The following is a 25,685-nucleotide window of genomic DNA, read 5'->3' as shown; positions in this document are numbered from 1 at the left end:
AACGCGCATTCTATCGACTTCTCATGGTTCCGCTGTGGAAATGGCCTCGTCTGGTCACCTAGCTATAAATGCCAAATGAGCTGCAATTACACGGAGTCAACCGAGAGAAGATAGGCCTGTCTGAGTCACTACCCGGGTGGATTTAGAAGGTTTTTACGGTAATTTAAGGAAAAGCGAGGTGGAAAAAAAGACAATGCCACATTTTCTGTGGCCAGAGCCGCTGTCGCCCGCTCAGCTCAAGCGGCTGGAGGAGCATAAATACAGCGCGTCCGGTCGATCCCTGTTCGAGCCACCGTGTCAGATCTACTGGAACTGGCTCGTCCAGCAAATTCCGACGTGGGTCGCACCAAACACCCTGACTATTGTGGGACTGCTGGTCAACATATTCTCCACGGTGGTGCTCGTTTATTATTGTCCCACGGCTACAGAGGAGGTGAGTCGAGCGACGTCGGCTGGAGTTTCTACACCGAGACCATCTCGCATTATGTTGTTCTTGCGGGAAAGAATGCGAATCCCCAATTCAAATAAAGGGTGATTTAAAGTGAAGTGACCACCTGTATACGGCTTATCAATCAAAAGCCACGATTTAGGCTATATTCAGAATCACCATAGCATACTTTTGAATTCGGCATATAGTTAAACCTCACAGTTAATTGAATTAACATGTCTGCTTCATTAATAGGATCGTGCTGCTTGCTAACGCCCTTGGCTATTGAGCCTAATGAAGTATGCCCCACATTATGTGGGTCTATTAAAGCCGAGTTGTAGACTATTTTACTAGTATTCGGGACAGATCTTTAATAATAGTTATGTTATAGCCTTATGGACACATACATTGAGGACCCTTTAAATATTCAGATTTCTAATCTGGTTCGGCACAGGGGAGAGTCGTGTACGTCTTGTGGTGTTTTGCGTACATTCGTGGAAAGTTGTCAGTCTGGACGTGTTTCTGTTTACACTGGCGCATGTAATGATGTATTGTTGATGGCAAAACACAGAAATGTGAGGGGGAAATGTTTCTTTTGTTAAGTTAAATATATAAGAGAGGAGGGCTAGCTGTTTAGACTCTGTTCAGTTAATGCAGTTAGTGAAGACAGAGTAAAATAAAAGCTGTTCAGATGAAGCTGCACACTCAAAACACTTTTACCCAAAACACAGAACTAGGCCTTGCAACATACAACTGGGCAAACAGTTGACCTATGGTCCACTTAACTTGTCTCCAGGATCACTGTGAAGCCATGACCCCTAGCAGGAAATCCATAGGTGTGTGTGTGTTTATCAGCGTTGCACCTTTGTCCAGTTCAGCTATGACAACCTTGCAACAAAGTCCATAGTCCATGCAGCATGCTGTTACTGTCACTGTGCAAAGACATTTCACTTTCTTCTGCTATTTAGTAGTAAAGAAACTGAACCTTGCCTATGTCCACTTTTATTCTTGTGCAAACAAACCTATTAGAAAAGTTATATAGATCTATGGCCACAGCTCACGCTTTCCCCTTTAGTGACTTTAATGTTAACTTTAAACAAGCCGACTCTATTGCTGCCAGTTCATGAGGGTTTAGGACGTGGACTCTGAGGATCAGCAGGGTCTCTAAACATTTAGGACAGCGTGGGATTCATGTCTCTGGAAAAACACAGGCTTTCTTTGTCTTTCTCACAAACATGCACACATGCTCACACACACACATTGTCGTGGTAAACACACTGTTGGCTGACTCTACTGTCCAGATGGTCTGTAACCTCCACCCTAGTAAGAGGAATCAGTTCACTCCTGTGAGATTGAAATCCTCCGTCTCCATATTTACAGTTAAAGTACACAAACAAAAACTAAATAAATACACAAAGATAAAAAGGGATCAGATCAGGCAGTAGGTTGAAGTATGCAAGTTGTATTTAACCATAGCCCTTATGTTTTATTATACATTTAATTAGAACATGCCAATGCAGTATAAGTACTGTACAATAGCTCATAAGCTGTTTTAAGATATAATAGAAATTGTATTTATGTTATGTCAGTGAATTTTGTCTTTAATTCAGGTACACAGGCTCAGATCCACTGCATTTGATCCTGTTTGTAATATACCATGTGTAAAATGAGACATTTCAACTTTAGTTGAAAATGTCCATATTGTATGACACTGACAGTCATAATTGGCTATTTATTTTAGCTCTGTTTGCTTTTACTAAGTGTGAGCAGGTTCACCAAAGGACAGGTCTTGTGCCTCTCACAGAAACACGTTGAACAGAGGTTAAAAATTCAAACGTCTTTTTTTTTTGTTGTTGTCTTCTCCTCTCAAGGCTCCATCATGGGCTTTCATCCTGAGTGCACTGGGCCTGTTCATCTACCAATCTCTGGATGCTATTGATGGGAAACAGGCACGGAGGACAAACAGCAGCTCACCCCTTGGAGAGCTCTTTGACCATGGCTGTGATGCCGTCTCCACAGGTGCTTTATCAAAACCTCACCCAAATTCAGCTGTTTTATTATATTTACAAATCAGTGCATTAGTAGAATAAATAGAGCTTTAGAATTTTATAAACAGTTATTTAAAATTTTTTTTTTCTTTTTGGTTTTGCTGGTCTTCTCTTTCAGTCTTTGTTGCTGTGGGAACATGCATCTCGTGTGGTATAGGGGGTTTAACAAACTGGATGTTCTTCTGTGGTTTCATCGGGATGTTTATGTTCTTCTGCGCCCACTGGCAGACATACGTGTCCGGGAATCTACGCTTTGGCCTGTTAGTTTCTCACTCCATGTTATGTAGCATTAATATTGCTGGTCTTATTTACCTTTCAGTGATGTTAAAGCTGATGGCGCCGTTTTCTGTTGCTCTCTTCACAGGGTTGATGTCACTGAGGTGCAGGTTGCCATCGTGATCATGTATCTGATGTCGGCTTTCGGAGGCGTGAGCCTGTGGCACACCACGGTACATAAGAAATATATATTTAGAAGATTACATTGTGCATGTACACACACAGGGACACTTAGTTTTAAATTAGTTTCTTCTTCAGTATATAGTACATTTTCCTCCATTAGTTTTTACACTTACTAATCTGAGTCAGTCTCCTAGTTTTTAGTCCTTTAAATAGAATTTGTGTTTTACTTTTACTCTGTGCTGCTTTGGAGGCTTGACTTATCACATGAGAGAAGTGAGAAGGTAAATATTAGTAGCTAATGCCATGGCAACAGGTCATCTGTCGGACATGATCTGGCTCAAAAGCTGATATTGTCACCCGCTTTGCCCTCCCATCACGCTCGGCATGACTGCAGCTTTCATACAAGCACCTTTCTCCAAGGAGATTGCTTTTGTGTTTGCGGACTAACTGAGCCTCATGTGTTTCCATAGTTGCCTGTTATTGGACTAAAGATGTACATCTTCCCCATTCTGGGCATCATCGGAGGAGCCCTCTACTCCTGCTACAACTACTTCTATGTCATTTTGAATGGAGGTGTAGGCAAAAACGGCTCTACTGTGGCTGTAAGTTAGCACACGTTTACACTCTGCACAGAACTTGCAAATGAGAAAATCTTTAGTGATGCATGCTTAATTAAATGTTCCCTCTGTTTAGGACACCAGTGTGCTGACACCCGGTTTGCACATCGGTCTTGTGCTCACCCTGGCCTTCATCATTTTCAAGAAGTCATCAAGCCACTTGTTTGAGCATCACCCCTGCCTGTACCTGCTCACCTTTGGCATGGTCATCTCCAAGATCTCCAACAAGCTGGTGGTACGTTTATGCTAAATTAATTATTACAGCTCTATTTCGACCCATTAGTATGCTTCCTTTGATTATATTTGATTCTGTTATTCAGTGCATAATGAATTTAATTGGTTTTCTTTACCTCACTTGTCTCTTATGTAGATCGCACACATGACCAAGAGTGAGCTGCACCTCCCAGACACAGCCTTTATAGGCCCCAGCCTGCTCTTCCTCAACCAGTACTTCAACAACTTTATCGATGAGCACATAGTTCTCTGGATCGCCATGGTCAGTACTAGGCACACTTTGAGTAGATTTACTAGCTTCATCTTATTTTAAATATATATATAAATATGCATAAATATGTGTATATAGTAAATTCTACTATATAATAGTAGAATTAACTGTATCTTTCTTATTAACACATACATACAGTGGTTTTCACTCCTGGCTCTGAGCTCTGCTTGGTTTAACTTAAGTCATCTTATTGCAGACTCAGTATACTTCTAGCTCAAGGTTCAGTTCACGGTTGCTTTTAGACCGAGATGACTTATGATAAACCTTCAAGCATTACATGGCACGTGTTAACTGGCCTGACAGTAAAATTATTCTTTACCATATTTAAAGACATCTTCTTGCCGTCTTAATTGTGTCATTGTTTTAATTTAATTAAAAATTTCATAAGTAATCATAAGTATGTGCCACTTGTAAATTTAAACAAGTCTATAAAAGTCCTGGTGCTGTGAAATTATGAATGTTATCACACATGTATGAAACTGTAGTAACATTTAAATATTTTCATGTGACCACCAGCCCTGGTATTAATGTTCAAAAGTCTATATTGATGTATGTGAATTAGACATTCTATCAACATTGAAATGATACATACCCAGCTGCATGTTATGTGGCAAACATTTGGACTGGAAAAGCTGAGCTGGGACTAATGTTGTTAACAATTCAGACATGATTAATTTTATCATTTACACCTGTTACTTCCTGCTCTGACGTGTGCAAACCTGGAGCTCTGGAGTTCCTGCATGCTCACACAGGTGTTTAGTGTTACTCACACTACTCAGGTCGGGTGGAGCTGTGTACTGAACATGAATGATAAGGGTGTAAGTTAACACAGTTGTCAATCCAGCCTGGTCTGTTCTACATGGGACAGATGTAATCAGGAAACTGAGTGAATACACCTGTGTGGGCGGACTATAAAATGTGCACCTGCAACTTGAACTTAGAGACTTGCACATTCACATGAAATGTTATGTCAAGATACTTGTAATGCTTTTTATGACATACTTTTCAAAGCAAAATTAGAAATGCAAAGTCAAACGGAGAGAATGAAACAATGCTTAACTTTATTTGCCATTTGCTAGTTTTAAATCTGAGCCGTAAGGCATGTATAAATAAATAAAATAAATGTCTTATATTTAACTTGGTAAACCCTGCAGAAGCTGTGCACTTGGTCCTCTTTAAATGATTATCCATATATATATATATATATAGGGTATATGATAATTTTTAATTCTCCACCCCTTTTTCTTCAGGTGCTCTCTCTTCTGGATTTGACACGGTACTGTACAGGCGTGTGCCTCCAGATTGCCTCCCACTTGCGCATCCGAGTCTTCAGCATCACGCCACCAAACAACAGCCACCGCGACTGACGGCTTGCCCGGCGGGAGGAGGCGGGGGGAGATGCAGACCTCTCCCCGCTCCTGAAAGCAGACAACGATGAGGAGAGACCCTCGACCTCGAGCCACTGCAGCCTTGACAAAGTGACCACTTCAGAGTAAAATTGGCCTCTCTCACTACACAAAAAAAAAACAAAAAACACACAACTCTAGAAACCAAAAAGAAAAGCATGGATTTGTTGAATTACTGATCGGCTGTAAAAGCCAATCAGATGTTCATTTAAATTAAAATAATGCACGTAAGAAGTTGAGGTTGAGATTTCTACATCAACACTTCCTGCTTATTTGACATAAATACCAAAATATTTTCTTAATTGGACACTCTAGAGCTTGGGCAAATTTCAGATTATATCTGCTTTAAATTTAAAATAGGATTGTCATATATTTAGTTAACACATAAACATGTGTTAACGCTCAATAAGGTAAATCTGATATATGCCCAAACTGAATAGAGTATCTGTTGAAATGTTTTACTCGTGTTTGTATTTATTAAATTAGCATGATTTAAATCTGGCATGAATCTGGGCTTGAAAATACAGATTAATTGTTTTAAAAAAAGAAAAAACCTTTAAAATGTCAAAATAATTTCCAATGGAGTTCACAGGCTGTCAAGGAGCTACAGGAAGGGGTAGCTGAGTGTACTAATGCTGAAAACAACGACTGGTTTCTGTAAGGCTTCTTTCACAAACTCCACTCCAGTTATTAATATTTTTGTTCCTTGTTATTCATCTCATCCTAAGGAGAAAAAAAACTCACCTGCAGCCTTTAGTGCCGTCGACTGATGAAGCATTAACACTCGACTCGTTCTGCTTTCTCTGTTCTTCTCCCTAAAGGGCTAATAGTTAATTATTTATGATTGTACAGAATTCAGCTGAAGACGCCTTAAATACTTTTGTTGTAATTACTGTTTAACTTGTGAATATTTAAAACCGCTTTGTACATTTTTTTTTTTCCACTCAAGTATCATACCAGATAAAACAGTACAAGGCTACTGTAGTTTTTTTGTTTGTTTGTTTGTTTTTAACTGTTCATTCTTCACTCATGCAATTAGTCATTTATACAATTGTATATTATGTAGCGGTGAGTTCTTGAAGATTTGTTGGATTGTCTGTAATTTTGTAATGAGTGAATATTACTGAACAGTTGTAATCTGACTGACCTCGTTCAGGTTCACCGGGATCAAAAAAGGGATCTTTCTCTAGTGCTGTGGAGTTTAGAAATAATAATAATAATAATAATAATAAAAAATCTTCCTCTTATACCACAGGATTATAGACACTACAAGTGGGCATGTCCAAGAGTATGACTTTGAATGATTTACAGTGGGTTTTGTAATTGATCGGTTTCATTGTTTAATTATACTTTAAACCACCTTTCTACTAACAGGTATGTGTGGAAGATGTTGTAATAAAAAAAATATTTTTCATGTGTTTTATTGTCACAGTCAGTGATGGGAAGGTTTATGTTTTACTTAAGTAACAGTAACAGGGTGGAAAAATATCAACAGATATTACTTGGATTATGAATGATGTATTATGTAAATATTATTTGATGGTTGTTGATTGACACGTTTAACCCCACAAATAGCGGACAAACGGAGAAATATGCATGAAAGAGAGGAGAGATGCAGACAACAGAGGCAAGAGTTGACAAAGTGACAGTAAGACTGAAAAAGCAGGACATAAATATAAAAATGTCCAAAAATGGAAAGGTGGACAGCGAAAATCAAGTTTTTAATCCAGAATGAACAGACTCCTTTCTGTTCATATTACCCACTAAACCAGTGTGTCTGATATGTTCAGAAACTGTGGCTCTTATTAAAAGACCCAATGTCAAAGTATAAGACAAAACACTAAGGTTTTAAACACACATACCCACTGAAATCTAAAGTGCGATCACAGAAAGTTGCGAGTCTCAGAACCCAGTATGACCAGTCCACCAGGATCTTGAGCCACATGCTCAATTCGATGTTACATAACAATAAATTAGTCAAAAGGTTTTGGAATTGTGCTGAAATAATATGATTTGACAGTCAAGTATTGATTACATGCAGGCTACTTGATAATATATTGCAGTAAAAAGTTAGACATTATAATCTTCTGTGTAGCCGGACCTCTTTAAATGTTAGTTCAATATCCCGGATATAAATCCACTATAGGTGGAACTACTTAGTCTAAGGTAAATGTTTCCTCAAAAACATTAAAGCTGGAACAAGTTAACATAAACTACTTTTTTTTTTAGTTTAAAAGTTTTTAACCAGCAGAAACCGTGTGATTAAAAGATTAATGAAGCTGAGTAATGTTTGTGTAGGTGTGCATCCTTAAAGTTACTCACTACAAAAGGTGCAGGAATTTTCCTTTCTGTTCATCACTGCAGGTCACTGTAAAACAAACAAAAAACAAAACCACTGAACAAAATCACATTTTATTTCACTGAGGATCCACTGAACTGATGCAATCCGAGCCAAGTTTGACTGCTCACTTGTAGAACAGCAGCAAAACGTAGTGTCTCACAGTCACTTCCGTTCCTGTCAATACAGTAATGGACTTTGTAAAATTGACATTCAGAAAAAAAGACTTTGAAGCATTTTGTGAGACTATGTTTACATGTAGCATCAGTCACTGGACTTACTGTCACAATAATACAATAAAAATAAGTTACAGAACATGCTGAGGGGGTCTGAATTTCAGACAGCAGTGAGCCTGTTGAGTCCCACAGGGACACACATACAGGTGGCTATGAAAGCACTTACATGTACCCGACAACAAATTAAGAAAGATAATCATGATTATCTTACATCCCATTATTCTCATTGTAATCACCAGATAAGGACGCAATGTTTACGAGCCAACATTAATAAGAATGTATAAAAAAGATGTTTGAACAAGCAGGAATGAAAGAAGGCACTTCAAGTTTTCATGATTTTAAAGACAACATTGATATAACAGCCAAAATGTATGTTTATTACTCCTAATAATCAAATTGCGCGTACCTTTTCCCTCAATTTATTTAAAAAGAAACCTGTATAGTAAAAGTTGAACACAACCAGAACTTTAAGAAACAATTTTCCCCCATTATCATGCTGCTGCTGACTATTTCTCAATTAAGTAAATTAACCATTTGACCAGAAAATGGTGAGAAATGTCCGTCACAATTTCCCAGAGCTCAAGGGAGCATCTTCAAATGTTTTTATTCTAACAACTCCCCAAATCCTAAAGAACAGTATAAAAAAAAGAGAAAGGGACAAAAACATTTAAGCAGCCAATACCAGCAAACGTTGGCAGTTTTGCTTGAAAACAAACTCAAATGATGAATCAACTGTAACAAATAATTGCGAATTACTTTCTGTCAGTAAACTCATTAATCATTCCAGCTTTGAGCTCAACAGATTTTATGAAGCTTTCTTCCTGCACAAACACACACACACCATGAATCCTGACATGCCGCTATCAAGTGTTTCACGCTTTAGCAGCATCTCAATCTGTGACATGCAGAGGACGAAGGGTGGTACAGGGTAAGGGGGAGTGTTTTGTCAGTTTATCTGTCGTATGAAAAGACTTGGATGCCCCCAGTGGAGGAGAAGAAGATTCACAGGCCTCTTCTTTTTTTTGGCTTTTTTTCCCTTCACTGCCAGCCCAATCCATCATCTTCTGAAAAATGTTTCATCACCATCTCACAAGAGTCTCCGTCCTCCATTGGTGCTGATGCAACACAAGCACTGAGGACCATCGGATTCCCGTTTCCACCCAATCCGTCTTGTCTGGAGCCTTTCTTGTCCTCAAGACTGAGCAGGAGAGGAGGGGTGGAGGTTGGGGAGGAGAGGGAAGACTTCATCTTTCACACTCGCTCAGGGTTGCTGTCCCTGTTCACTCTGCGTCTGGGGAACAGCTTGCGCTTTAGCAGAATCAGCTGCAGAAAGATGGGACATGGCGTAATTAGCAACTGCACATGGCTAAGAAAAGAAAAGATAAAAATGGCTTTCAGCAGGAGGGTGTGTGTGAATTACAGTATAACATTACTTTGTAATAACGTTACTTTTCAGACAGAACCAGGCTTGCTTTTAGTCTTTGTGCTAAACTAACTTCTGTTGTTTGCTGTAGCTTTGTGTTAGCAGGAACAATGCAGTCTATGGCATGAGAGGACAGTACAGTGGTTTAGTATAATTGCATTCTTCTTCACCACAATGCACACTGTTGTTGCATGTGGAAAGACATAGTTCTTTATGTTGATTACTATCTGCACATGTGATTCTGACCAGAAACAAGAGGTCAACACAAAATAATATCCCATACGAGGCCTTATGTGACATTGATGTTCTCATGTAACCAAGTTTCTGCATGAAAGCAAGTATATTTCCAAAATGTAAAACTATTCCTTTCAAAAAAAGACTTGGGAACCCAGAAGACTTCAGCACCAAATTCCCCTTTGTAACCCAAGGACTGAAAGATAATCTTAGAAGTACAGCACCCCCTTCCTCTGAGGAGTAGTGCTACCTTTGATCTCTCTAGTCTAAACTGTGCAAACCTGACTCAAATATCTCTATCTTAATAACTTGGAGTGTGTCTTATTGTGCCAAAAAGGACATCAAATGTCTGTTTGTGTGTCGTGACAGAGACACTGGACAAGTCTGACACATTCCTCACTGGTACCACTGGTCCCATGGGCTGCTGTGGGGGAAATTCTCTTAAGGTCACTGCAACTATTAACCTTTCTTTAGGTTCGCTGAGAAGAAACTGGAAACCATTGGCAGGCCTCACAACAGCTCAATGTCAAACCTAGGTCAAATAGTGTTTGTTAAACCGTTCCTGGCATTTTTAAAAATCTGTTTCCAAAACTAAATTGGAAGATTTCCTCAGGAAACTTGCCCATAAACAAATATCCTGAATTATAAATTCTTGACTACAATGTTCCTCTTCTACTGATCTGGAACCAACACATCAAGATAGAAACAAAGAAGGTTCAAGTAAATACAAGATCTGTCTGATCCAAGTGAACAAAGGCAGACATGTCTCGCCTTTCACAGAGGACTGCTGGGGGTCTTTCATTTCTGTAAAGTCAGGTCCTGGCTCAGCTGGTCATACTAGCTCGAAACATGAGAGGGACGCACCTCAGAGCGGAATTTTAGTATTGAAGACATGAACCATAGCTCAAGTGTTAATCATGGAAAACTAGAGGTGTTTGAGCAAATATCCTGTCTGTCTTTATCTGGAAATATATATAAATACACACTGACCTGTTCAGCAAAGAAGGACATGACAGTGAAGAGGACAAGCATCACAAGGACACAGTGCGTCCAGAACTTCAGCTTGTCCCGATACACCCGCCTGGAGAAAAACACATTTCAATTTATGTTAAATTAAATTAAACTTTTCTTACTCCACCTTACACCAACAAGTACAAATGCAGAAATAAAGTCAAAGTCAGGGTATAGTTCAGAGTTTTGTGCCAACAGTTTAAGGTGACACGTCTCACTAGAGGACAGGCAAGTTGACTGATGTAATACGATGGAAGCATGCACTATGCAGAGGGCAGGGGGGCAACAGGGTGACAAGGTGAGATCACCCAACGCCATCTGCCTGTCACTTCACTAACTCAGACACAGAAGTAGAGGTGGTGGGAGGAAACGAGAGGATCAGCTGTGGGATGGTCTTTCAACTATCTTACAGCTAGCGAGTGGTCTGAAGCAGCTTGGTCTAATTTTAAAGTCTATGCAAGGTTGGCATTCTCCAGCGGAAGCCCCCTGAATAAAAGACCAAGAGCCCCGACAAAAACCCTCTAAAGCCTCAAGGGGATTCCTACTCTTCCAACCTGGCAACACTCAGTCGTATGTGGAGACCGCAACTAATTCTTAACTTATGCCAACTGGAGGTAAAAAAAAAAACAAAAAACAAGAGCTTGATAAATGAACCACACGTGTGCAACAAGGACTGAAGTTCATGTACTGCAAACATATGTTAATACCATATTCAATACATGTGTAACTTGAATGGCAGAAAAATGTTTGGCCTGATGATGGCACCACATGTAAATTTAATTAATCCTGTGGTGAACATCAGTGTGAGTTATGTAACAGAAGAGTAAACATCAGAGGATCACCAAGGTCAGTAGGTGTTTCCTCTCTGGAAACTATGAATAAAATGTACTGAAAATCCATCAAATGGTTGTTAAGATATTTCAGTGTGGACTAACCAAATATCACTTCAGTCTATGAGCGAAGAGCTATGCTGCTATTAGCAGTAACAAATGGTCATCTACACTTTTTAACCTACCATTCCTGGAGCTCCTCCATGTGCAGGAACCTGTTGCGATACTCTCTAGGCAGCTCAAACTGGGACGGCAGCGGGAACATGGACTCGTAGAAGTCTCTCAGCACAGCTTTCACTGTGGCAGCGTCCTTATGGGCGTGGTCGATGTTATCATTCAGACAGATGAACTTCCTAATGGTAAAAATACAAGACACTAGTACAGTTGAACAACCGTAGAGAGAGAACAAAGACAAGAAAGTGATCTATGCAGCGTCCTCCTCACCTCGGGTTCTTCCTGATGTCGTCCAACTGGCCAACCACGTGGGACACATTTGTCCGTACCATCTTGAAAGCTATCTCCTCCTCTCCCATGATTTCAAACCTGTCCAACCAAAAGCCACGTTAGCAGCAGAAATAGTAGATCCAAACACGGAGAAGATACTTTATACTTTGTTTTGTGATGTTAACAGTATTTGAGGACTCACTTGTACTTGTTCCGGTCTTTGAAAGCTTTGTGGATGCATTCTGTGATGGGCTTGCAGTGAAGGATGAGACCTTTTGTGACAGGTGGCTGTGGATTAAAAAAAATGATCTTAACCAAACAATTCAGCACTATAAGTTCCATATAACATCAAGCTGCTGTTTTCTATGTCTGCATTTACATTTAAGTAGGACTCACCATGCTGGGGTCATAGTATGCCTCCTGAGTGGGATTCACCAGGTGAAGCTGTGTCAGGTTTGTCGGGAGACTCTTAGAACAGTTTATCAACATCTGCTCCAGACCTGTCAGGTCCTGCAAGATGCCACAAAGAAAAAATACAATGTACTTGCAAGAAATTCCACAATATTTATTCTAAATTATTATCTGATATTTCTCATTAGGGAGAGAAGATACTGTAAAAAGTCAAAGCTGACCTGGAGGCTGAGTGGCAGCTCATAGATTCTTGTGGCAAGAGTTCGAATCTCGCGGTCAGACAGAACACCTGAATGATCAGTGTCAATCTCATCAAACACCTCGGAGACGTTGAGCTGCTGCTGAGCGCTCATCAGGAAGTAGAAGTATGAAAAGGCGAACTGCATGTCTTCTGAGTGACGTACACGGTGGGCTGATGTTTTGTCAAACTCCTCAGGGAATCTAAAGAAAAGAGACAGAGAGCGCAGTTTGCACACATTGCCTCCTCAGGAAATCTATACCTAGACATAACTTGGTCTCCCTTACGTGTCCTGCAGCTCCTGCATGATGAGACGGTCGATCATGTGTGGCATATGTGCAGGGACTTTGCGAGACGTGAAGCCAAACTGGCCGTTGAGTAGCTTGTTGACGTAACGCAGAGAGTCAGCAAAAGTGTCGCGCAGCCGTCGCCCAGTAGCAGCACCATCACTCTCATACATCAGCTCTTTCTGCAGACGCTCTTCTTCCTATGATATCCATGTGAAGGAATTTATATTTAAAGACTTTTTTTAAAAACTGAAAATACATGACTAGAGGTTGAAAATCAAAGTAGCACCAATTTACCTCGAGTAAGTCCTGAAAGTATTTCCTCCTCTCCCATGGCAGGAATCCTCTGTCAGAGGAAATAAAGTGTTGCAGTTTCCTCCCCACCGGCGCTCCTCCAGCACCGTTCTCTGCCTGACTCTCAGCACTCTTGACCTTGGAAATGCTGCCTAGCAGTTTGGAAGTCAGAGGCCTCTCAATGGCGACATTCAGAGGATGAGATTTAGATGTTACCAACTCTTTTTTATGCTTATCATCAATATGGACTGGGACAAGAGGAGTGGGAGGTTTTTCTTGCTCAATCGAATCTTTCTTGGGGATGTCTTTTAAGTTTTGATCTCTCTCTGCAATATTTCCAGGATTCTCTAACATGAGGGGTTTTGCTTTCAGCTCCTCTCCTTCCAAGTCTTTATAAGGCTTCCTCTGCACCTTATCTGCACTCTCCTTTGCTGGCTGTGAACTGATCACCTGCTGCTTTTGAGCCAGCGTCCTGTAAGGTTTCAGAAGTAAAGCCTTAGTGAGGTTATAACCCTTCATAGTAATGTCACCAATGAGAAGCTTCTCCTCCAGCTTCTGAAGCTCATTACGTACTTCAGCTGGTAAAAGTGACACGTTCAGAGAAGGAACCTCTATGATAAGCTGGGGTTCTCCAGGTTGCCTCCTCTGGATCTTAGGACTGCGTTTGTCTTCAGGAATATCTGAGAAAGGGAACACTGCCTCAGAAGTCGGGGTAGGCTTTGGCTCTTTGGCTGCCTCTTTGCTTTCAGGCCGGGACACATTAGTTCTGGGAACCTCTCGAGTGTCAACAGCCACGCTGAAGGCCATTGTAAACTCTGTGCCATCTACTCTTTGGAAAGTGAGGTTGTACTGGATCTGGGTTGCGTTGTGGCCGGGATAAAGCAACAAGTGAATGGTCTTCCACTTGTTGGCGACGGAGGTGTGACGAACCACCTGGTGGTCGCTGACGTGGGCCTCGGAGACTCTGCGAGCCAGCCTATCGAAGCTGAAATACGGCCTGATCTCTCCCACTGGGAGGGTGTACAAGCTCTGGTTCCTCAGCAAGGTCACATGGTGCAGCTCCCCAAAATGCTCTATAACAGAAATTATTACACCATAAAAGGGAAGTCTGTCAATATCCTAGATCTTTGTTATTATTATTTAACAGGGGCTCCAACTATGCTGGACTATCAGTCCTGTCAGTACTTTTGGACTTCACTACACTGCCTGAACCCCTTAGCCCCAAATATCTTGTTCTTATTGGTGACAAGTCTTTACATGATCATCATCATCATCATCACTTCTTCCTTTAAACTCACCTTGGCCACAGTCGCCCACATCAAAACCACAAGAAAGTACGTTGCAGGCTTGATCACAGAACTTGTCTGCAAGCCAGGAGTTGGCACAGCCTTGATTACAGTAGGACGTCCCACCAAGACCTCCCATGCCACCTGCAAACTGCCACGCCTGTCCACCAGCTCCACCTTGACCACCCCCGCCACCCCCCACAGCGAACCGACTGTTCCCAGCTGCACCTATCAGAGAAAAGGTAAAACATTATTTGACATAAAAGACACAAACAAGCCCATTTATAGAGAGGACAGGACAGTGTTTTCATTACCCAGGCAGTCTCCTCCATCCCAGTCGCAAGCAGAGTTGTTGCATGCTTTGTCACAGTACCCGTCTTTGATCCAGGATCCTGGGCAGCCCTCAGCACAGTTGGGAACAGGCCAGGTGAGATACACCTGCAGTGAAGTGAAGAAAAGACTGAAAGTGAAATCCATTCACAAAAAACAAGCAAATGAGGAAATCACACTACAGCCCACGTCAGATTGAACTGTACCTTCTGTCCTTTAGAGTGGCTGTAGAAGTCATCCGGCCAGACTTCTTTGCCAAACATCACGTCATCATTGAGGTAAATAAACTTCTGCGAGAGCCCTGGGATGCGGTGGATGTGGGTTTCTATAGCAGGGGAGCTGAAGGTGGGGAGGTGGCTGTGGTTCTGGAAGATGTCCTGCAAGTCAAGAAAACCGTTTTTATATGAGTAATATTTTAAACTAATTTCCAAGACATATACGGCATTGATGAAAAATTATTTAAACAGACATGCTTGAGGTATCGCCCAGAAAACTAAAGTCAAGCCGTCTCGTTAAAAGTAATACTGATAACACAGGATCTGCTTCCTGTATTTAACCATGTAAATACCATGAGGTTTCAGACACAGAAATAAACTAATAATAATAGAAATAATATATAAAGACTGAAATATTAGAAAAGCTAAAAATCCGGTAACAACAGAAATAACATAGACTTTGCAAAGTGTGTTGAAATTAGTGAGAGGCATTGGAGAAGTTCCTCATTTAGACTTGGGTGACTTGTGGCTTTGAAGTTGTAAATCCAGTATGTGTCCTGCTGCTCAAGGCGTTTCACTGTCACCACGTCTGATGTCCACACCTGTGGCCTCTGTGCTTTTAACTCTCAAAGCAGATTGACTGCCAGGCCTGGCTGCTGGACAATGCCTAGCCACAGAATAAACAGGATTTCAAATATGAATGGTGCCCAGCTACCTTATCCATCAGTCTTCTTTCTCAGGACTGAGGGATCTGTTACTGTAACAGCTGCAAGGACACACAAGTCTGTAAACAACATGGGCAGTGTTCACAAAACCCATGACTGGAATTATTGTCTTATGAAGGACGTGTTTTTGCAGTGTCATCCTCTTTGGAGCCTTTCTACTTATAACAAGTGACACAATGAGGCGTTTGTTCTCATCTTTTCGTCCTGACATGGTGCATAATTCCTCTCCAGGTTTCTCCAGTATTATTGTCACAGGTGCATTTGTGATCAAATCAAGATCTAGTCTGTTCACATGAGGTGTGGCAGAAGGTGTAGTTTATTTACTACTGGTGTTGTCGTGTGAACTCCTCCATAGACAAAGTACTTTTATGAAGTTGCATTTCATGTAGATACACAATACGAACTGTAGGTCTCCATATTGTATTTTGGAGCTTAAAGCATTTAATGTGTCTTTTTTTTTTTTTACTACCGACAGTGATTTGTGGCCGTCTTTAAAATGAAGAACCCTCTAGTACATGTGCTGATGCAATTGAATATCTTGAGCTGGATTTCTTCTCCCACACCCCACCTATGAACAAGGCTTATTTTTTCCTTTCTAAATACTCATACATGCCATATTTTAAACTCTCATAATGACTAACCCTAATGCATAACATAAGATTTGAAAACAGTCAACCTAAGCCAACCACCCAGCCCCAATAAAGGATGCACAAACAACTGTAGGAAAAGCTGGGGCATAGTTTTTTACCTGATGTGTGACCACAGTAACTCTGGGGTTATCAAGGTTGAGCCAGGAGGGAATCTGCCCGTTAGTGACAATGAAGATGTGCCGCACCCACGGAGCGTGTTTCTCCACTGAGCGAAGCGAGTAGCGGAGCTCCTCGTTGTCCTCGAATCTGCTGGCTGAAACATCTTCATCCTGTTTGGACTGGAAACAGAAAAGAGAGAAGTGAACAGCCCGTGTTTGATCTGTACTTCAAGATATTAGTTCTTATAATGAACAAAAAGGACCAATCATACCTGTGAGATGGCAGTGAGATCCCAGAACAAGTAGCCAGGGCTGATGGTCAACTCCTTCCCATCCAGTGTCAGGTTCTTTTTAGCTTGCTGCGCCAGATCAGTGAAGTCCTGTGGGGTTTTCAGGTGGAGAAGGGCGATGCTGGCCTCTGAGTACAACTCAAACTAAGAGACAAAGAACAAATCAGAAGTAAAGGTTTAATTGCATGAATTTATTCCATTGTTATGCTGTAGGTGGACTCATTACTGGCTAAATACAAAGACTGGGTAAATAGATGCAGCAGAATTCAAGACATCATCAGTTTTGGTGCTTAAGCTCCATCCACACTAGAGGCTACATTTATCATCAGGCATCATCACAACTTGCAACACAATGGAGGCATGAAACTGATTGCATCTAGTTGGAGACAGTTTCCAAGCTGAAAAGTCTCACGCTCTCCGAGTTGACAATGTGTGAAATGTCCCTTTAAGTTAAAAAAATAAATCACCACGTGCACTGTGGGCTGCTGTCACATGCTCAGCCACAGGGTCAGGGTTGCATCAGAGACCTCGAGTCCATCATCAGGACAGGAATATTTACAGGAAGAATATAGATGTGGAAATGAAATAAAAACAGAAAGTGATTTGAGCTTAAATCAAAAAGGGCGACCTGGCTACAGAGGTCAAATCAAAGCAGCCATGATGCTTATGTGAAGGTGGGTGTTGTAGCCTTAAGTGTGGATGTGTGACTGTGGAGGGGAGAGTTTGGAAAAATTCAGTGAGGTCATCTCCTCCATGGGGGTCAGTTTACCATCTGATCTCAGGGAAGCTATGTGAGACATGTGGGGACTGTGTTTGTTTGTGTGTATCTGATGCATGTAAGAGAGATACTCCACGGCCTTGCCCATTCGAAACATCTCTCATCTCTCAAACTCTAAGCTCGCCAGGAAAAGACTCACCCGTCTGTCTCCATCATCCAGCACTGAACACATCTGTTTGTCTCTACTCCTGTTTTTAGGTGAAGGGGATTAGCTGGGACTTATAAACACAGCGGGAAGCTGCTAGGAGATCACATTACCATCTTTATTATAGCTCTCTTTACAGTCTTGATTATGCTTTAACACACTCACACACACTAAGCCGACGTTAGTGGTGCCTGCTTACAAGCTACTGTAAACCATTCTATATACACATATAGGACATTTTACTAGCTTGTCATTGTGGGTCTGCTGGACTATAACATGAAGGCATTGTTCTGAACTCTATTAAACTGTGAGGGGTATTTTCACAGTTTTTTTTTTTTACATGACAATTTCCAGAACTTCCAAGCCACAAATAGGAAATTTATGTTTTAATTAGTCCACTTATGACCTTATCATACCTTATGTCATTTTCCTGCAACATTGGAAAATGTGAGGACAATAACTGTAAAATCGTGACACACACTCATAAGATTATGATGCATAAAAAAAAAAAAAAAAAGGAAAACACCTCCTTCCTCTTATAGATGAAAAGTTGAATTCCTAAGCAATAACACAGACTCTTGCCCAACTCAGTACATTCAGGGTTTTTTCTTCTGTCCTTTAGGGTTTGGTTGGGTATGACTAGTGGTTTATAGTAGCCAACGTCAGCTAATGCCAACTAACTTTAGTTTAAATACTGGACGTGAACTGTAGTGTTGCTGGAGGGTTCATAAGTCAACTGTCATGTCTTGTCTTGCAGCAGCTACAGTTATTAATATGCCCCAGGTGTATTTTACACTCATCACATTATAAACTGTGGTCACTTTGGCCTGTATGTCACTGCGCAGGCAACAGAATATGTAATTAGTCTAGAAAATTTGAGTTGACACTGTGTAAACCAATTAACGTAGTGGTGAGTGATCTTTTTAAACAAGTGGACGTAGATGTCGCAGTAGTGTGCAGGACGGCTGCATGTGAGCTTAAGCAGTGTCATCATGGACTTACTGAAGCAGTGTCATCATGGAAAATACCAAAAATGATCAACATTATAGTATGACATGTTGTAATTAAGAGGGTGGCAATGTTTCCATCAGTGTTTTTTTAGTCTTGGGAGTGAGATGTGGAAAAATACTTATTTGATTATTTGTCTATTACGTTTTTGAAATGCTCGTTTCGTAGCCCATGAGGGAGAGTAAACAATGTCCCCAAAATAAAAGGTGCCAAACTTATTTTACAGTACAGTATCCTAATGTAAAATTAAAACAACAGCTGGAATTATTTACACTGGCATATTGCACAGCCCACCCTTATTCTGATTCTTACTAGCCCTTTAGTACAGATCCAATAGTATGCCTCTGTGCATACTGTAAAGGCATGTCACAAATTAACCTTTAATCTTGCTGCATGATGAATGATGGAGATGAGACACCATGCGGACACTCGCAGACTCCTCAAACACATAAAAATACACGTTAATACAAGCACATCAGCAGGCTTGTACACAACACTGAGAGCAGAACATGACAGGCAACAGCACGGGCAGATGATCAGAGTTGTGTGGCAGCTTTCATCACCATAACACTCAGTCTAACACCAGCTATTAATAACAACTCTCTCCCATTGCTGAATCTCTCCCCCTGCACTTTGCACATCATCCCTCTTTCACAGAAACAGCCCAGCAACACCAGGAAACACCTTGAAATCCAAACTGTGTATTGTGTGGTGGCAAGTGTAACCTAGAATTCCCAACACTCACGCTTACTTACCACCCAGTTTCCTGGACTCTGTGTAGCATCACATGTCCCAGTTTTATTTCTACTGCAACTACAGGCCTGCCAATTTTGGCCTTGCAACACCCCCTCCAGCCTGTTGCATTTTTTAAATTTCAAAACTGGTCTCCAAACAGGTGAAGCCAGGTATAAGTGAAGGTGTATGAGACGGCAGGGTGTGAGCTATGAGGAAAGGAAAGGTGTTAAAAGTCCTGGTGACCTCTCTGGCATTATGCCACCTCTAACAGTTGTTCTAATGTTAACCCCCACACCACCAGCTAAAATTACAGCCTGAATACCGCTGGTCATTATCACATGACCGTGCTCCACGGTGACAAACCTGGAGACAAATGCAGCGAACAATGGGACAACTGCATTTGACAATGATATGTAGGTTAAACGCTGTTAACCTACATTTAATCACAGATAAAGTTACAGTGGGTTAGACTCCCCTGAGGTTTGTAGGATGGTCATATAGGTCAGCAGTGAGAACATATATAGAAATATATAGGACGTGTATATAACTGTTATTGCTCCGCTTGCTGAGCCTATATGCTGCACCTTACATGACAATTCAATAGATGTTCTGCCAACATAAATTTTAAGAGCCTTCTAAAATATAAGCACTTGTATTTATTCTAAGGTATCAAAGTGTTATGTTGTAAATCCAGTGAACCAGGCTCCACGAACACAACACTCTTGCTTTGCAATCATTACTCTCATTTTTCACCGAGCCATCTGAGCATACTATCATACGACAGGACAAACATTGACTAATGCTCATCCAACATGTCTGCTGGTGTGACAGGGTCACTCAGCTCAATGGCTACACTCTTTTGTTTTCTTTGATTATTTCAGAGCTGCCCCGCGCTCGTTAGGGGCATTCCTCCCTCTCAAAATACAAAGCAGAGTTCTGACGAGAGAAAATTATTAGATACACAAGCAGCCTACCGCCAGGGCTAAACAGAGGCAGTTTATCTATATCACAATATAACTGTTCAAAATAGAAAAAGACCATATTTAGCAGGACAGTACAACCTCCTCTACAAGGAGGGCATTTGTGATCAGATGTGTTATACAAAGTCATGATGTATAAAGAGATCAAACCTTAATTTGTGCACACAAATATATAGTGTTGAGTTTGTGTGTTGCAATAATGCAGAAACATCCTTCACTGGGAACAGAGTGACATCTAGTGGCAAATAAGTGTCTCCAAAATACAAGGAAATTATGCATCGAGTGCCAGTAAGAAATAAGAAATAGGAACGAAAATACTATTTAATTAATGAATGATTTGACTTTATACTACAAATACACCTTGGTTAATATTTTGAATTGTATTAATGTAATGAATCACTGCAAGAATGTCAAACTATGACTCGTGGTGCTAACAAACTCACGCCACACTAAACATACAGTATACCAGATTTACCTGTTTGATCTTGTTGGTTATAACAGAAGGCAGTTTGACTCTCAGCTGCTCCGTCTCTTTGAAGGATGTCGGGAAGCCGCTCATGTAGGCCAGAGTTTGCATCCGGATCAGACCTGGAGCCTCTTTATCTGTCGTCTGTAAAACACGTGATTGTTCTTTAACAGCATATTTCAATGTTTAATGACCTTCATTGTGTGATCAGAAACATACTGAGCACTGATGAGGATGCATGTGAGATCACACAGATTTTCATGCAGCATGATTTTCAAATTAAATAAATTAACCAGTAATAAACTCACCAGGTAACATCTGGACACAGAGAATTTCACATTGTCTCTACTCATCTCAGTATAGGCTTTAACAGCTGTAACAAGACAAAAAACAAAAGTGTCACTTCCTGCAGCAGATTTATTTGTTATATAATTTTATAATTTTTACTACTGTGCACTTCACTACATCTGTGTATGTACCTTTTACTGTGTACATCTTTCTGTTTTAATTTTTTAAGATTATTAGGAACTGAAGTACTAAAAAACGATAATACGATATAACTGAGACAGGGCGGAGCATCACATAAAGTCATGCAAATCAGCAACAACATTACAAAGCCATTAAACAAAACACAAACCCACGTGATGCGTCTTCAAAAACAACAGTGTTGTAGTTTGTGTTACTTTTTCCCTGCACAATGTCCTAAACAAAAATGTTTAATCTAGATGTTAGTTAGGTGTCACATTTGACACATTAATGTCTCTTTTTATGATGTAATTGGCTCCGTGTGTGAGTGGCTAGGCACAGATTTGGTGAATCATTAATGTAATGATTAAATAACATGTTTTACTATGTAAATAACTTATCTCGTATCTCAGTGGTATCTCTCAGTGCGAATCTCTCATTCAAATGCCACTTGGACTCATTTGGGAATTATATTTTGTGCCAGATTTTCCCCTTCCTTTGTTTCTTAAAAGAATGCTTCTGAATTTATTTGAGTTTTTACCGTCAGCCTGCGATTGGAAGACGACCACAGAGACTGTGGTGGAAGGATGGAAGGGTTTGTTCATGAGAAGCAGCTCTTTGGCAGTGGAGAAGGGGGGAAAGAGCGACGGTAGCTCTTTTAGTGTAATGTTGGCTGGCAAAGCAGGGTCCAGGGCCAGCATGGGCGCCATGATGCAGTGGGACAGCAGGCATTCTGGCTTAAGGCTGAAAACAAATGGACAAAAAAGGAAAATGTATGTAGAGCTTCGGCTCTTATTCCATAACCACTTCTTCTAAATTTGTTGCATGTAGAGACTTAAACATAAGCGTGTAGTTCACACTTCAACAAACAGCTTCCTTTGTGGAAATGTTGCCAAGAGACCCTGCTTCTGTCTGCAGTGAAAATGTAGAGGTGTATTTTTATTGTTCACATATCGCTCTGACACTTTTCAGTGGTGAACACAGGAAATATCAACCCTGGAGTCACAGCTTCTCGTGGTTCATGTAGCTGTGTGCTTTCATATTTACATTGTCACCAGAGCTGATCATTTAAGTTGCAGCAAAATGCAAATTCACTTTTACTAACACAATATAACCTACTTTCCAGAAATGCTTAAAAGAAGCCTTCAGTGTTTCCCATAAAAAATAAACATTTACCTAATGAGGAGAACAATTCTGCTGTCTCTATATTTTATCAGTGTTAATGGTAAAATTTAACTATAAGACAGCCACTTGAATTTTATCTGCTTGTGGTATCAACCACCACAACTTCCTGTTTCAGTTTTGACACTAACTGATGTTTGGTGGGTCTTGAAAGACAAAGACAAAGACAAAGATCTCTACAGACAGTGACACTGAACTGTAATATTGTACCTAACTAAAATAAGTGGCCATTTTTAGGAAAATATACATAGAATGAGACAATATAGATTTTTTTTTACCTGTGATGAAGCTTTATTTTTTATATTTATTGCTTAATTAAAACTCAGTGGGCAATGCTGCAAATTAAATGAGCAGGAATTCTTTATGAGCTACTACCATATCCTCGAAAGTGTAAATTTGGTGGAACAAATAAGAAAAACAGCTGAATTAAAAAGCACAGCAGCTTCCAAATCGATCGTAGATGAGCTCTGAATAAGCCTAAATAAAAACATAATAATCATCACGAAGGAGGATTCCAAGACTGCTGTGTTAAACTACATTAGCTGCCACTGTTTAGATCTTTGAGTTCACTTAAAATGCCCTTCACTTTGTAATAGAAGTAGACTTTTATGAGACAATTGTGTTAGCACAGCTGGAAAAACACGTACATTTCTAGGTGACCACAAATTTCGGAACAATTGTGTAGGTGTTCCATGCACCACGACAGAGGGTTTTATCAGTATCACAAGTTTCATCTAACTTTGTGAGCTACAAGGATCAGCACACACCCAACACACCCTTAGACTCACCTGTCTTTTGGCACTTCAGTTGTCTCATTTGCATTCTTCCCCAGGCGTTCCCTAAGTGCAACAAACCCATAATTTAATTCATTCATTCATTATTTTTTGCAGAAATTACTCGCATAGAGGTTAGGCGAGGTCAATAAAAAGAATATGTAAGACTGTAATGTTTTCTTATGCTCTGAGAAGAAAAGAGAAGCTCTGAGACACCCACAACAACAACAACATGAGGACTTTCTCCTCAGAGTTACCCTAACCTTTGATCTGATTCCCTCTTTCTGTGGGGCAACGTCTAAACAAGCCAATCAGAGGGAAAGTGATAATACTACAAATGAAGCTTGTATGCAAATTCAGCTAATTCTCCTGAGTGTGCTTCCACTCTACGACTACATAATACAGGATATCCCTTGGTAAAGGCCTTTTTTTAATTATAGGCAATGACCGCTTATAATAATTCCACTACATTATAACCGACTGTGGAGCCACATATACCTCAGAGCTCTTTGTTCCTCCACCAGTTGCTCTTTGACGGCCTTCAGTTCCTTCAGCAGGGCCGTGTCAGTGCCGTTCACCCACGTATAGACCACATCAATAGGCATGGGCAGACAGAGCCTGCAAAGAGAAGCACTCATATCACTCAGACAGTGCTTACTCTGCACAACAGTCACTTTGTTCCCCTAACCCTCACACACTTTCCTCCAGAGTGTGAGTTTTTGTTCATGCTTGGCTACACCTCGTCCATTTCTTTCAGGTTTTTGCAGAGAATGTTCCTCTGCACCCCACCCGAGTACGTAGATCTTGCACATGAAATTTTTTTCGTTTGTTTTTTGTATGGAGTTCAGTGAAACCTCCTTTAAGACTATAAAATGTTGCATTTTTCTCACCTGCTTTGGAAAGACTTCCCACCCACATTGTCTCTGTAGGAATCAAACAGCACATGATACTGGTCTCGACTCCATTCAACCACCACCTGAATGGAGAAGAGAAGACATCTCAAGACACAATCCTCTGGGACATGAAGCTGTCATGTTGCTATATCCAAAATTTCAATTAGATCAAATGACAGATTTACAAAAAAAAACCCTAACCCTAAGACAAAATGCAGATTTGGGTTAGCAACCACCTCAAACAGCACTCCTCAAAAATGAATAACACGTGGATCGTGAGGCAGCTGTCAAATGCTATAATGCTTAATGTTATACTTAAAATGAGGGATTTCCTCTCATGCCGAATTTAAATGAGCACCCTAAAAATTCATAAGAGCTTCAGGGGGAATACCAACACTGTATGCATGATTCACTGACAGGTTGATTACTTTAATTAGACGCTTTTTGAGTGCAGCCTGGTTGGAATTAACTAAACTAGACTAAACCAAAGCCACACGTGTTGAACCGAGAACAGCTATCGAGAAAACGACATTAGATCATGTAAGGGCTGTTAAGGAGACAGAAGAGCCTCACCTCTCCAAACTGAAAGGCGGAAACTATCATGAGGACGATCCCACCGAAGCAGAGGTAGAGCCCGTACCGGTGGGACAGGCAGGTATACGTCTGCCTCTGCACCAGCTTGAGCACCGAGTTGACGACTACCATGGTTCGTCGTGGCGAAGCATAGCGATGCATTCATTCAAAACGCAGGTACACGCACCACATAAAGAAAGTAAACATCAAAAAACGAACCGGATCTGTCAGCTGACCGCCAGACGCACCGACACATGACAACCGACCGTGCGTTTCACGCTTCTTCTTCGGCGGTGTCGGTGCTCGTCGTCCCGCGGCTCATCGTCGCCCTCTGCTGGCAGGGAGCTGGGCCCGTGATGCCTTCACGGACTGAGCTTTGTTCAAGGCTGCGTGAGATCAGACATGGTAACGTTAAGTAAATAAGATGCATTTACTTAAGTAAACTTAAATTTAATTTTAAGCTCTTTCATTTTATTTAATATTTCTTAATCTGTTACTTTTACTTTACTTCAAATGAAAAGGAAATATTGAAGTTTTTACTTCACTACAGTTATTTTTTTACTAGTTCCTTGCTCTGCTCTACTTTATAGTACTTGTACATTTACTTTTTTATTTTTTCATTTTTATTTTTATCTTTTGTTGTTGTTGTTTTCTTGCTTGAGCACTTTATTCAAATTTGGCACAACTGTCCAGTTGGAGTCGATGAACGGTGAACTGATTAGTTTTTGGTCGCTAAAGGTCAAAGGGTATCTCATGTTCGTCTAATTCTTGTTGCAAAAGTAATTTCTCAGGAACACAGTGAGGGAACTTCTTACATTTTGGCTCAAACTGTCACTTAAATAGATTTGATTTTGGTGATTAAACGTCAAAGGTCAAGGTCACAGTGACCTCATGCATGTCTCATTCTCATCAATGCTATATCTCAGAAATAGCTGGAAGGAATTT

At 40.7% G+C, this 25,685-nt stretch overlaps 2 protein-coding genes across 3 annotated transcripts; one reads left to right on the top strand and one right to left on the bottom strand.

The window, feature by feature from the left end:
• Positions 1-26: 26 nt before the first annotated feature.
• On the top strand, positions 27-6,637 carry chpt1 (choline phosphotransferase 1). Its single transcript, XM_026362010.1, has 8 exons — positions 27-433; positions 2,299-2,446; positions 2,594-2,735; positions 2,840-2,924; positions 3,345-3,476; positions 3,568-3,726; positions 3,862-3,987; positions 5,247-6,637. The coding sequence occupies exons 1-8, from the start codon at positions 194-196 to the stop codon at positions 5,361-5,363; spliced, it is 1,149 nt and encodes a 382-aa protein (XP_026217795.1). The 5' UTR covers positions 27-193; the 3' UTR covers positions 5,364-6,637.
• Positions 6,390-25,035, bottom strand: gnptab (N-acetylglucosamine-1-phosphate transferase subunits alpha and beta). Of its 2 annotated transcripts, XR_003298895.1 has the most exons (22): positions 24,741-25,035; positions 24,165-24,250; positions 23,773-23,892; positions 23,290-23,340; positions 21,861-22,063; positions 21,163-21,227; positions 20,864-20,998; positions 16,725-16,886; positions 16,453-16,632; positions 14,971-15,141; positions 14,749-14,872; positions 14,447-14,662; positions 13,152-14,221; positions 12,855-13,054; positions 12,551-12,770; positions 12,315-12,428; positions 12,121-12,206; positions 11,919-12,017; positions 11,660-11,827; positions 10,624-10,714; positions 7,872-9,299; positions 6,390-7,770 (listed from the first exon to the last, which is right to left on the bottom strand). XR_003298895.1 is itself a non-coding variant. In XM_026362009.1 (21 exons), exons 1-21 carry the CDS (start codon positions 24,900-24,902, stop codon positions 9,228-9,230), a joined length of 3,795 nt encoding a protein of 1,264 aa, XP_026217794.1. In that variant the 5' UTR covers positions 24,903-25,035; the 3' UTR covers positions 7,799-9,227. The 2 variants fall into 2 exon arrangements, 1 of the variants encoding a protein (XP_026217794.1); XM_026362009.1 differs by lacking the exon at positions 6,390-7,770 and having other exon boundaries at positions 7,799-9,299.
• Between the last annotated feature and the right edge of the window lie 650 nt (positions 25,036-25,685).

The sequence above is a fragment of the Anabas testudineus genome, chromosome 23 (assembly GCF_900324465.2).
Source record: "Anabas testudineus chromosome 23, fAnaTes1.2, whole genome shotgun sequence".
In the NCBI taxonomy this organism is placed as follows: Eukaryota; Metazoa; Chordata; class Actinopteri; order Anabantiformes; family Anabantidae; genus Anabas; species Anabas testudineus.
The sequence above is the reverse complement of the archived record's forward strand: the minus strand, read 5'-3'. Positions and strand labels throughout refer to the sequence as shown.

Bases quoted from the DNA above. Each gene is read 5' to 3' on its own strand.
- chpt1 (XM_026362010.1), top strand. From the start codon at position 194: ATGCCACATTTTCTGTGGCCAGAGCCGCTGTCGCCCGCTCAGCTCAAG. The intron at 2,736-2,839 runs GTTAGTTTCTCA...CTCTCTTCACAG, and splicing joins GGGAATCTACGCTTTGGCCT to GGTTGATGTCACTGAGGTGC. The intron at 2,925-3,344 runs GTACATAAGAAA...GTGTTTCCATAG, and splicing joins TGAGCCTGTGGCACACCACG to TTGCCTGTTATTGGACTAAA.
- gnptab (XM_026362009.1), bottom strand. From the start codon at position 24,902: ATGCATCGCTATGCTTCGCCACGACGAACCATGGTAGTCGTCAACTCG. The intron at 23,893-24,164 runs GTGAGAAAAATG...TTCTCTTTGCAG, and splicing joins GGGAAGTCTTTCCAAAGCAG to GCTCTGTCTGCCCATGCCTA. The intron at 15,142-16,452 runs GTAAAAAACTAT...CTTGACTTGCAG, and splicing joins TTACTGTGGTCACACATCAG to GACATCTTCCAGAACCACAG.